The sequence below is a fragment of the Hemicordylus capensis genome, chromosome 5, assembly GCF_027244095.1.
Source record: "Hemicordylus capensis ecotype Gifberg chromosome 5, rHemCap1.1.pri, whole genome shotgun sequence".
In the NCBI taxonomy this organism is placed as follows: domain Eukaryota; kingdom Metazoa; phylum Chordata; class Lepidosauria; order Squamata; family Cordylidae; genus Hemicordylus; species Hemicordylus capensis.
In genome coordinates this window covers 99,830,774-99,842,991 of record NC_069661.1, presented here as the reverse complement: position 1 = coordinate 99,842,991, position 12,218 = coordinate 99,830,774, and the positions used below count along the sequence as shown (strand labels likewise).

At 41.3% G+C, this 12,218-nt stretch overlaps 1 protein-coding gene across 4 annotated transcripts in view; it reads right to left on the bottom strand.

Annotated features, from left to right (window-relative positions):
- GABRA2 (gamma-aminobutyric acid type A receptor subunit alpha2) overlaps positions 1 to 12,218 on the bottom strand; it is a 184,578-nt gene that overhangs the window by 71,255 nt on the left and 101,105 nt on the right. For all 4 annotated transcript variants that reach the window (XM_053255481.1, XM_053255478.1, XM_053255479.1 and 1 more), the window contains 2 exons: positions 3,000 to 3,220; positions 2,046 to 2,128 (listed from right to left, as the gene is read on the bottom strand). In XM_053255481.1, coding sequence (XP_053111456.1) covers positions 2,046 to 2,128; positions 3,000 to 3,220 — 304 coding nt within the window. The remainder of the gene's footprint in view (positions 1 to 2,045; positions 2,129 to 2,999; positions 3,221 to 12,218) is intronic.

The following is a 12,218-nucleotide window of genomic DNA, read 5'->3' as shown; positions in this document are numbered from 1 at the left end:
CCTCAGACAGCAACAACTCTGGAACCATCTCATGGTTCCAAATAATTGTTTGCATCCCACAGTATAGAGTTGTTTCCATGGTTGCACTGCACGTCTGGGTCAGCAGGATCTTGAAGGGACCTTCCTGAGTGCTACAAGCTGTACAAACAATTCCACTTTTGCAAATGGCTGGCGCTAGTGAATAGGTGCTTGAACAGCATGTTAGACTTGTGGCTACCTCTGCTGCCCAGTGCCAAATCGCCGCTTTTGGGCAGCAACTGTAGTTTGCTGCCTGACACCAGATGCTTGATGAGCCACTGCCCAATGCATTACAGTCCTTTGCAATGTATGTTGTGATGGCTTAATTGTAGGGTAAGTCGGTTGTTAAAAGATGACTTTTGTCAAGAAATCTGTGGCCTCAGTGCCATCTGGATATGAGAGGAGGTATCAGGTAGAATAGACTGAAATCATGCTGGCCGTTAGAAGTTTCTCCAGTGCTTTATGCTGCTGCCCACAGTGTGGAAGAGGAGCATGTCTCCTGTCCAGAAAACCATCATGACTAGCAGCTGTTGACAGGCTTGTCCTCCATGAATTTGACTAATCCTCTTTTAAAGTAATCTAGGCTGGTGGCCATGAAAACTTCTTGTGGCAGTGAATTCCATAAATTAATTATGCACTATGAGATGTTGTACTTCCTTTTGTTTGTCCTGAATCTCCTGCTCATCAATTTCATGGGATGACCCCAAATTCTAGAGTTATGGAAGAGAGAGAGAAAAGCTTCTCTCTATCCACTTTCTGCAAATCATGCAAAATAGTATGGTTGCCTTTTTTCTAAACTAAGAAGCTAGACATTTGTAGCCTTTGTGTGTGGCTGCACCATACATTTAGATAAAGGCATTACAATATAAGCAGTTTTATTTCCTATCTCTTTTCTAATATAAGCAGTCAGTGGCTTGCTCTGGCTAATTGTAATCCATGATTTTTCAATTCAGATGTCACAACAAATCACAGTTTGATATGATGTCTGAACTAAGCCTATGTGTGTCAAAGAAAGAGCAGAAAGAGCAAGTGGAATACCTCTGATTCTCAGATGATGTGGGATTAGGAATAGAGGATGGTACATGTGTATTCACATTTCCACCAGACCAATGAAAATTAAGCATGGAATCATATCAGTTTAGCATCATGCTATTTAGTGTAAATGCAGTTTAACCAGTAGAACTTATTTGGTGCTACTGAAGAAATGAATTTGCTGCAATTCTCTATAGTTATCTTATTCAACATACTAGGATACTCCGGGATTAGAACTACAAAATTCTATAGTTTGAAACAAGTAACCAGACAAACATATTGCATGTGCACTTTGCACAGACTGGGCACAAAACCAAAGAGATATATGCTGCACCTCATTTGTGTTACAGTGATCTCTCTCTCTCTCTCTCTCTCTCTCTCTCTCTCTCAAAATCAGAAATGATTTAGCCTGCAATCCTAAACACACTTACTAGGAAGTAAGCCCCATAGAATACAGTATTTATGTAGGTGCAATTCTGACTAAGTACAATTCTAACACCACAAACATATTTTTACAGTGTAATCTTCCCACTACAGCTTTCATTGACTGAGGAACAGAACATTTATATTAAAAGAAATTTCAAGTTAACTTGTCTAGGAATTACATGGAAATAAAAGTTATCTTTAATCAGATACCTTATTTCTTTCTGTACCCACACTGTACTTATGCTGGTGCTATACTAATAACTGTGTCACTCTCCTATCATAACCGTTTAATAAACCTACTAGTTAATATATGGCAGGAAAAGCTGCAAGTAAGTTTGTGATGAATTAGGCCATAATATCTTCTGAAGAACAAGAACCCAGGGAGTTAGCTAATATGTTCAAAGTCAGAAGCACTGAAAAAGAAAATGAAAAAACCCTCAGAATATATAGTGTAGTACAATGTTACTGAAGCATACATAAATCTAAGCAAGTTCAAGTGAAACAATGACATGTTGCACTACATAAGATATTTACTAGCTAGCGGCTGTACTTTTAGCCATGTTACTTACAGCTGCCAAATTTCAAAGGGCACGAATGAGCATCCATAGGGAAGTCTTCTAAGTGCATTGGACATTCAGCCTGGACTGTAAGCCTAGAAGGCAAAAGACCACTATATACTTGTCTGCTACTCAGAGGTCACAAAATAAGTTCTACAAAAAATTAGCCAAGTTAATGGTGATCTCAAAGATGTAGTTATATTAAGCTAATTAAATTCATATTTGTTCTTCCTTCATTTATTTTATTTGGTCCTGTGCAAGACACTGTCTTACTACATCAACATTTTAAAAAACAGCTTATTTAATAATAAAGAAAAATCCAGAAATTATAAATTATGGAAGTTTAGATTGTCTAGTAACATTCAGAAGTCTGTGCCAAGCAAACATAATGCTCCTAGTGTAGGCAAAGAGAGCATATGCCTTTTACTCAGGGAAAACTAATAAATGGTTTAGTTTTGGTTGTTTCAGCCAAGTGGATCAAAGCAGATACAAACTTTTGATAATGTCAAGAAAAGCAGTTTGTAAGGCTAATCAGCCTTCCAAAGTAGCAACATACGATATTTGTCAATAGTAAAGTTTATATTTTTTCAAAAGTAGCAGATCTCTGGCCAAGTGGCCATCTTTAATGTGGATCTGTAAATTATGTATTTACTAGTTTTACTCTGTATTAGCAAAATGCCAGCCACTACAATGACTGTGGTGTGCATGTAGATAAGCACGGCCTTGTATTTCTGGAATCCTGGGGGCAGGTAGAGGTAGGATAGGACAAGTTCTCATCAGTATCCAATATGCCTGAGAAAAGGTAGACCATTTTGTTATATGGGAGCCTTGCCTAAATGAGTCCTAGCTGCAGAAAAATATAGCATGGAAAAAGTAAGAGAGGAAGCAAAGGGTTCATTATGACTTGAGACTAAAGTAATAAGCAGCACACAAGGACAGTAAATAAAAAAAGATGAAAATGTGTACCTCATGGTATACAAAAGAGTCCCATCATCTTGGATTCGTAGTAGCTTGTTTGGCATTGTCATGTTATGAGCTACCGACTTCTTTCCATTGTGAAAAAATGTATCTGGAGTCCAGATTTTGCTGGCCATTAAATTGTTCAGTCGAAGAATATTCATTGGACCCTTAAACTTTAACCTTTCATCTTTCCATTTTTGGCGGAAGAAAACATCTATAGTGTATTCCTGTAGTGGAAAAAATGAAAGTGTTCTAACAACATAGGAAGCTGTGTTATACTGAGTCAGACCATTGGTCCATCTAGCTCAGTATTGTTTACACAGACTGGCAGCGACTTCTTCAAGGTTGCAGGCAGGAGTCTCTCTCAGCCCTATCTTGGAGATGCCAGGGAGGGAACTTGAAAGCTTCTGCATGCAAGCATGCAAATGCTCTTTCCAGAGTGGCTCCATCGCCTGAGAGGAATATCCTAACACTGCTCAGACACCTGCCATTCAAATGCAAACAAGAGCAGCAAAGGGGTCAATTCATGCTTGCTACCACAATACCAGCTCTCCTCCCATAACATCAATCATCATCATCATTTAATTTAAATAGAGAAACAGGGGCTCACATGTTCCACAGGGGTAGACGGGCAGAACAGAAGCTGCATCCTTTTGAAACACTGCTTTGGACCTCAACCAGAGCACTGCAGTTCAGCAGACACAGGAGTGGGGAAAGCTATTTTTGCTGATCTCTCCTTCCTCTAAAATTGCTATTTGACTGCCAGGAATTTGTTGTGCGAAGTTTGCAGCCCTCAGGGACATATTCCTGGCAGTCAAATAGCACTTTTAAAGGGAGAGAGACTAACAAAAATCACACACACGCATCCTTCTGCACATCTTCGGTTGCTTGGCAACACTGGCTGAGCTCTAATGCAGCCTCTTGCAAGGGCACAGCTCCTGTCCTGCCCTTCTAAACTGTCCTGCGGAACATGTGAACGAGTACCACATTGATCATTTTCAGTCATGGTAGAGCACAATCCTTTGCATATTTACTTGGAAATAAGTCCCACAGTATTCAACTGGATTTACTCCCATATAAACATGAATAGGATTGCAGTCTGAGAAAAGCAAGGAAGGAATCTTTCAATAAACACACAATAAATGTCTTATAGGATCACCTACTTTCATTCCAGCTTCCAGATGAAGCTGCCCCATACTTTCAGATCTTTGTGGGAGCTCTGCTCTGGCTCCTGCTTCTATAAGAGACACATCTGACCGTGACCTGGGACAAGACCTTCTCTGCTGTGGCCCCAAGATTGAGGAATTCCCTACTCCACAGAAGCTGATTAGGCTCCTACTATTAGTTTTTTCTGCCACTAAGTGGAGACCTTCTGCTTTTGGCAATTTGGCAAGCTTGCCAAATTGATTCTGGGTTTTTTTAGTTCTTGGTTTTTCTGCACCACTGCTGTGCATGTTCACTTTTGTTATATGGTGTTTTCACTTGTTTTAAGTTGTTCTTAAGAAATTTTATCTACCACTTTGTATATTTTTTAGTAGAAAAGTGATTTACAAATTAAATAGTAATAAATAAATAAGACCACTCTCAGAATTTATTACACACATCCTATTCAGAGGGGAGGGAATATGAGCAGACATTGATTATTAATCACGGAAAAGATCTCTATCCATGTTCAGTGCTTGCCTCTGCAGACATGTGCTGAATGTGAGGGCATTTGGCAAGTTGTGGCTGGGGGGCATGTGAGTGCAGAGGATGAGACAAGCAGATGTGCTCCTGCTTCCCTCCACCACCACACATTCCTTCTCCTGGGATAAATAATACCACAGAACCATAGGGTGTATTGTTTATAAAATTTTCAAGAGGTTTTCAGGGCAGGCTTAGACTTTGATGAGAAGTGGAAAGAGTTCCATTACTGGGAAACAGCTACTGAGAATCCTTCTTTTCATATCATTGCTGAATGAACCTGATGGTGTCATAAAGAAGTTATCCTCAGTGAAGCTCTGACATCATAATAGGACTCATTTATGTATTTATGTAATACATTTCTGATCTTCAGTTTGTAGCATTCATGAAAAACAGGGGGCGGGGGTATGAATCAAGCCTGCAGGTTAGCTGCGACATTCTCAGAAAGCTAATCAGCTAATTCAATCTAAAATATATATTTTAAATTTTAATTATTATAAATATATGTTTTACTGTAAAGTGTTTATTTGAGCCCTTTAATAATCCATTCTCCATAGCTGTTATTAAAAAATACTAAATCCTACAAAACTGTGTCAGATCACCTTCCTTTATTTCTTCTCATTAAAAACATATAAACACAATGAGCTTACATAACTTCATTTTACTGGCTAATAAGTTTCTTCTCCCAAAGGCTGCTTTTTTAAAATTTCAGAGATAGTTGGTGAACAGCAGTTTAACTGCAAGACATGAAGGAGCAGGGGACTTCTTTTTCATTTGTAGCACATAGGCATATCTTTTAATATGATTGTTGGCATTACAGAAATGATTTGATATATTCCCATTGTGCAACTTTCCTTCTAGTTATGCAACTACTAGCTTCAGTTTCAGCAGTCTGGGGGGGGGGGAATCTTCAGAATAAGTGTTAACCTGGTCAGAAAAAGGGTTTTTAATCCCTCCTAATTCCATTCTTTCATTACAAATACATTCTATCCTCTAGAGATCAAACTAAGCATATTTGTGCTGCATATGTCTGTGAGACTCAAAATGCTGCTTAGAAATTACAGGATGCCTTAACTGCCCTCCTTTCCTTCAGTTACAAAAGTCAGAAAATTGAATAAGTTAAGACAACTCAAGGCAAGAGATGTACAATAAGATGCACAGTATATAATATGGCTGGACAAACAGGTAATTCAGGTGTAATAACTTTATTTAAAAGCTTCAAGATGAACTTTGGTTGAGCTTTTACTTGCTCCACTCTGATAAGCTGTATGGAAAAATTCAGGATAAGAAATCATTGGTTTTATCAAAAGATTGGTATGTAGACGATAGGGAAGTATGTATTGATAACATCTTCAATGGTATCTAAGATAAATTAGTTAACCCAATAACTTTCTGTGTAGCCCAAGCCAATATTCTCACTTTGGAAATTCTAGCCTTCAAATCAGGTATTTTTCTTAGGTATTTGAGAACATAAAAACATAAGAAAAGCCATGCTGGATCAGGACCAAGGCCCATCTAGTCCTGCTTCCTGTTTCACACAGTGGCCCACCATGATACCACTGGAAGCCTACAGACAGGAATTGAGGGCATGCCCTCTCTCCTGCTTTTACTCCTGCTGTTGCTTTGAGGCTGGACGTGGCCTATAGCCTTCCGACTAGTAGCCATTGATAGACCTCTCCTCCATGAAGTTATCCAAACCCCTCTTAAAGCCATCCAGGTTGTTGGCTGTCACTACATCTTGTCACAGAGAATTCCACAAGTTGATTATGTGTTGTATGAAAAAGTACCTCCATTTGTTGGTCCTAAATTTCCTGGCAATTTCCTGGTTCTCTCCCAGCAGGGCCCATTCTTCTGTGTACTTTACAATTTTATCCTTGAGGATGCTTTCTATCAATTTGCCTGGAATGGACGTTAAGCTAATCAGCCTGTAATTTCCCGGATCGCCCCGGATCCCTTTTTGAAAATGGGTGTTACATTTGCTACTTTCCAGTCCTTTGGTACAGAGCCTGATTGGAAGGATACATTAAATATTTTAGCAAGGAGGTCAGCAATTTCATATCTGAGTTCTTTGAGGACTCTTGGATGGATGCCATCCAGCCCTGGTGATTTGTTAGTTTTCAGTTTTCCCAGACAGTTTAGAACATCATCTCTTGTCACTTCTATCTCAGTTCTTTAGCCTCCATCCCCGAAAAACCTGGTTCAGGAACAGGTATATGCTCAGTATCCTCTGCCATGAAGACTGATGCAAAGAACTCATTTAGCTTCTCTGCAACCTCCATATCCTCCTTAATATTCCCTTTCACTCCCTCATTGTCTCATGGTCCAACCGCCTTCCTGGCAAGTTTCCTGCATCTGATGTATTTAAAGAGGTTTTTGTTATTCCTCTTGATACTTTTGGCTAAATGTTCCTCAAACTCTCTTTTTGCTTCCCTTATTGTCACCTTGCATTTCTTTTACCAGAGTTTGTGTTCCTTTCTGTTCTCTTCATTTGGACAGGCCTTCCAATTCCAGAAGGAAGTCTTCTTCCCTTTTATGGCTTCTTTGACTTTACCTGTTAACCATGTTGCCATCTTCCTGGACTTAGTGGTACCTTTCCTCCTTTTGGGTATACAATCTAAGTGGGCTTCTAGTATTGTGGTTTTGAGTAAACGCCATGCATTCTGAAGTGAAGTGACTCTCCTGATTTTCCCTTTCAGCTTTCTTTTCACCATACTCTTCATTTTGGAGAAGTTTCCTCTTCTAAAATTCAAAGTGTCTGTGTTAGACTTCCTTGGTGCTTCTCTCCCCGCATGTATGCTGTTCCCTAAAGGGTCGATGACACTGACATCATGCACCAGGTCCTGGGTGCCACTCAGGATTAAGTCCAAGGTCTCCTTCTCTCTGGTTGGTTTTAAGGATACAGTCATTCAGCGTATCTAGAAATTTGACCTCTTTGTCATTACCTGACTGTGAATTTACCCAGTCTATGTGTGGGTAATTGAAGTCATCCTTTGTTACTGCCTTGCCTCTCCTTGATACCTCCCTGATTTCCTCCTGCAACTCCCAGTCACTGTCAGTGTGTTTCTCTTCACTAGTTTTATTTATTTCTTTAAACATATGTTATACTGCCTGATATATACATCTCTAGGCGGTGTATAAAATTTAAACAGACTATAAAAGTCACAGATTAAAATCCACAAAACACAATTAAAACAATAGCATAAAACAGTTATTAACATTAATTCTAATTAAAAGCCTGTGTGAACAGGTGAGTATTGAGGGTCTTCCTGAAAACAAACAGAGAAGATGCTCTTATTTCAGTGGGGAGCATATTGCAAAGTCCCAGGGCAGCCAAAGAGAAAGCCCAGTCCGTGGTCGCCACCAGGTTAGCCAGTGGCAATGGTAACTGGTCCTGTCTAGAAGATCATAACAGGCAGCAGGGTTCATGACAAAGTAGGTGCTCTCTCAAAAACTCTGGGCCCAAGCCGCTAAGGGCTTTATAGGTGATAACCAACACTTTGTATTTCACCTGGAAACATATTGGCAGCCAATGCAATTATTTTAAAATTGGTTTTATATGGTCCCTTCATGTTGTTCCGGAGACCAATATGGCTGCTGCATTTTATACCAAGTGTAGTTTCTTTGTCTAGGTACAAAGGCAGCCCTATGTAGAGCACATTACAGTAGTCTAGTCTGGAGGTTACCAGCATATGTAACCTTAATACCTATCTGTTTGGCCTGGCCTTCCAGGGTTTTTAAACTATTGTAAACTCTTTTAAATTGTTTTAAATGGTTGTCATGGTTTTCCAGGGTTTTTAGCTGTTTGAATGTCCAAACTGGTTTTATTCTGTTTTTATAGTTTTGATGTTAATTGTTAACTGTTTTTAATTGTTTTTATCCTGTTGTAAACTGCCCTGAACTATTTTGGAAGGGCGGCATATAAATTGAAAATAAATAAATAAATAAATAAATAAATAAATAAATAAATAAGTACCACTGTTTTAAGGTCATTTACCTCTAGAAATTGTGGTATCTGGCATATCAGCTGAAGTTGATTAAAAAAATGCTCCTGGCCACTGCCTCAGCCTGAGAAACCAGGGAGAGGTTTGTGTCTAGGAGCACTCCCAGACTACGTACCTGATATTTCAGTGGGAGTGTAACCTCATCCAGAACAGGCAGATCTAAACCATCTCTCAGGTCCCTCCCAACCCCCCACAGTCAGTACCTCTGTCTTATTTGGATTCAAACTCAGTTTGTTATCCCTCATCCAGCCTATTACTGCCTCTAGGGCTAAGGGTGTGCACGAATCAAGTTTTTTGTTTCAATTTGGACCTAATCTAAACACCCCCGATTTGTTTTTGGTCTGAATCAGGACCACACCGAATCACCCCAGATTTGATTTGTACTCAAATTTTCTGAATATGAATCGATTCAGATTTATTTTTTTTTAAGGGTCTTGGGGCCAAAAGAGTGAGGTAGGTGGTAGTGCCCAATGGGTGGAAGCTACCACCCAAATTTCTGAGAAATTGGGCAAAGGGATGATTTTTTTAAAATGATTTTGGTATGTTTTGGAGTCAGATTCGGGGCAGATTCGAACATGACAAACATAGAATCGACTAATTTTCTACCAGAACATCTCAGAAACAACAAAACCCAGTGCCCCATGGGCTTGTGGGTTTGGGGGGTGCTGGTGCAAGTGGAGTTATGGGGCTGCTAAAATCCCCATTATTCCCTATAGGGGGGAAGCTTAAAGATGTGCAAAATTCAGAAATTCTTTAAAAATCACCCCTTTCACTATCACCTGATTGACTCTTCTGCCCCCAAAACCCATTTTCTGCCCCAAATCTGCTCCAAAGACATGCCAATATGAAAGATTCTTTAAAAATCACCCCTTTGCCCAATTCCTTTGAAATCTGGGTGGTAGCTTCCTTGCACCCATTGGCCACAACCATCCACCACAACCCACTCTTGGCCACCCTGGTGCCACCCCTCCAGGGAGCTATAATGAAGGCTACTGAAATCCCCATTATTCCCTATGGGGAAAAGCTTAAAGCTTTTAAACTTCAAATATCATTTAAAAATCACTCCTTTGCCCAATTTCTTTGAAATCTGAGTGGTAGCTTCCTTGCACCCATTGGGCACTACAAACCACCACAAAGCCACTCTGGGCCAACCTGGTGCCCCCCACGTGGAGCTATAAGGTTGCTGAAATCCCCATTATACCCTGTGGGGAAAAGCTTAAAGATGTACCAATTTCAAAAATTCTTTAAATATCACCCCTTTGACCAATTTCTTTGAAATTTGGGTGATAGCTTCCACCCATTGGGCACTAACACCCAACCCACTTTGGTCACAAGATGGAGGTCTGAATCTCTGAATTTTTTGGATCCAAATTGGAGTGGTTTGTTTTGTACCCGAATCTGGGCAATTGAGGACAGGGGTGATTTGTTTTGTCTACAAATCACCCAAATTGGCCAGATTTTGGTACAAATCATTTTGTACCCCAATCATTTTGCACATCCCTACTCCCTTTAGTGGGCAGTGGGGATGTGAAGGGCCCAGGCTGGTCAGATCCCAGTGGGGTTGAGAGGACAAGGCAGGGAGAGCTGCAGGAAACAGCTCTAGGGAGACAGCAAAGTTGAGTGTGGCAGGGAACAGGAAGCAAGGTCAGGAAACGGGTGGGGCTGGAAGGAGGCTTTAAGATCTGTCAGCTCTGCATTGGGGTATTTAAAGGAAAATCAGCTAACAATGAGGAGCTGGTTCTGAGTATGGGAGTCAGGAGTTCTCCAGCAGAGGGAACTGGCAGAACGCAGCAAGCCAGGAGGAGGACTCAGGTAACAAGCTAACCTCCTCCCCTGGCTGTTCCTGGGGCTGACCTTTTCAGGGTTTCTTCAGTCATTCTGGAATTTAAGAAAGGCTAGGAACCCACCTCATCCTCTGGGAGTCTGTTTCCCCGGGCTTCGGCTCCTGCTCTGTTGGAGCCCTTACCTGTTATTTCCACTCCTTTTGAACATATTGGGGTGGATTTAATAGGTCCATTGACTCGTATGGCTTGGGGAAATAGATATGTGTTGGTCATATTGGACTATGTGACCCGCTAACCCAAGGCAGTACCTTTGACCACTATGAGAACACCCGAGGTGGAGCGGGCCTTAATGAAGCTGTTTGCACAGGTGGGCCTACCTAAAGAAATAATTCTGATGGAATTAGAATTAATTCTGATGGAACTCATAGAGCATAGCTGGGTCACCACAGATGGACCCACACCGCTACCCCTTAAAGAGAATATGGAGGAGCTCCAAGCATGGCTTGCACAGATCCAACAGACCACCCTGATTAATGCAGAGCAAGCCAAACAAAAATAAAAGGAATATTATGACCGGAAGGCTAAGGCCTGAGAGTTCCTGGAAGACAGTAAAATGTTAGAGAAAGCAACCATGTTCCCAGGAAGCTCTGGGGGTCCTTGGAGGGGCCGTATGTTGTGAAGTGGAACGTTGGGCCCTGGACATATGATGTGCAGTGCGGCTCAGGGGCTTGAACTCTTTAGAGGCTGCATGTTAACTTCTTGAAGGCTTGGGTCGAGAGGCCCCCAGACCGTTTCCATATGCTGGTATCTGCCCTGGGAGTGGATCAACCCCTGAGAGAAGGGGAATTTCCCTGGAGCCACCTTGAGGAAACCTCCATAGGGCTGTACTTTGACAGAGACGCAGAAGACTGATTTACTAGGCCTCCTTGAGAAATTTCCTGACCTCTTTTCTACCTGACCAGGGCGAGTCCAGAGTGTCTATTATGCAATAGAAATGGTGCCAGGTAAGGTAATGTGGATGGCCTGGAGGCCGATTCCCCGAAAAAGGTGGGAGGCCGTGGAGAAGGAAGTGGAGGAAATGTTAGCACTGGGAGGAGTGAATGCACCATCCAGAAGTGCCTGGAGGAACCCAATTGTATTGGTCCCTAAGCCCGATGGCTCCATATAGTTTTGTATCGATTTCCGAGAAGTAAATCAAATCTCTAAGTTTGATGCATATCCCATGCCAAGAGCTGATGTACTCATAGGACAGCTGGGAGAAATCCGGTATTTCTCTTCCCTGGATTTAACTAAGGGATACTGGCAGGTCCTATTACAACCTCAAGACCATGAAAAAACGGCCTTTGCAGCACCCCAAGGTTTATTCCACTTCATCACAATGCTGTTTGGCCTCCACTGAGCTGCAGCCACCTTTCAACATCTGGTAGACAGCATCCTGTGTAAATGTTGGGAGTACTCTTTAGCTTATCTAGATGACATTATAATATTCAGTCCTACTTGGGAGTCCCATTTGATGCACTTACATGCTGTTTTGGAAGCTTTGAACAGGGCAGGCCTGAAGATTAACCCAAAAAAGAGTCTTTTGGGATTGGAGGAATTGAAATACTTGGGGCATATAGTAGGAGGTGGACAGGTAAAACCCTTGCCAGATAAAGTTGAAGTTATGAGGACTTTCCCCCAAGCAATTTCCATATGGCAGCTGAGAATGATTTTGGGCCTTGTGGGCTACTATGGATGGTTCATCCCTCATTATGCTT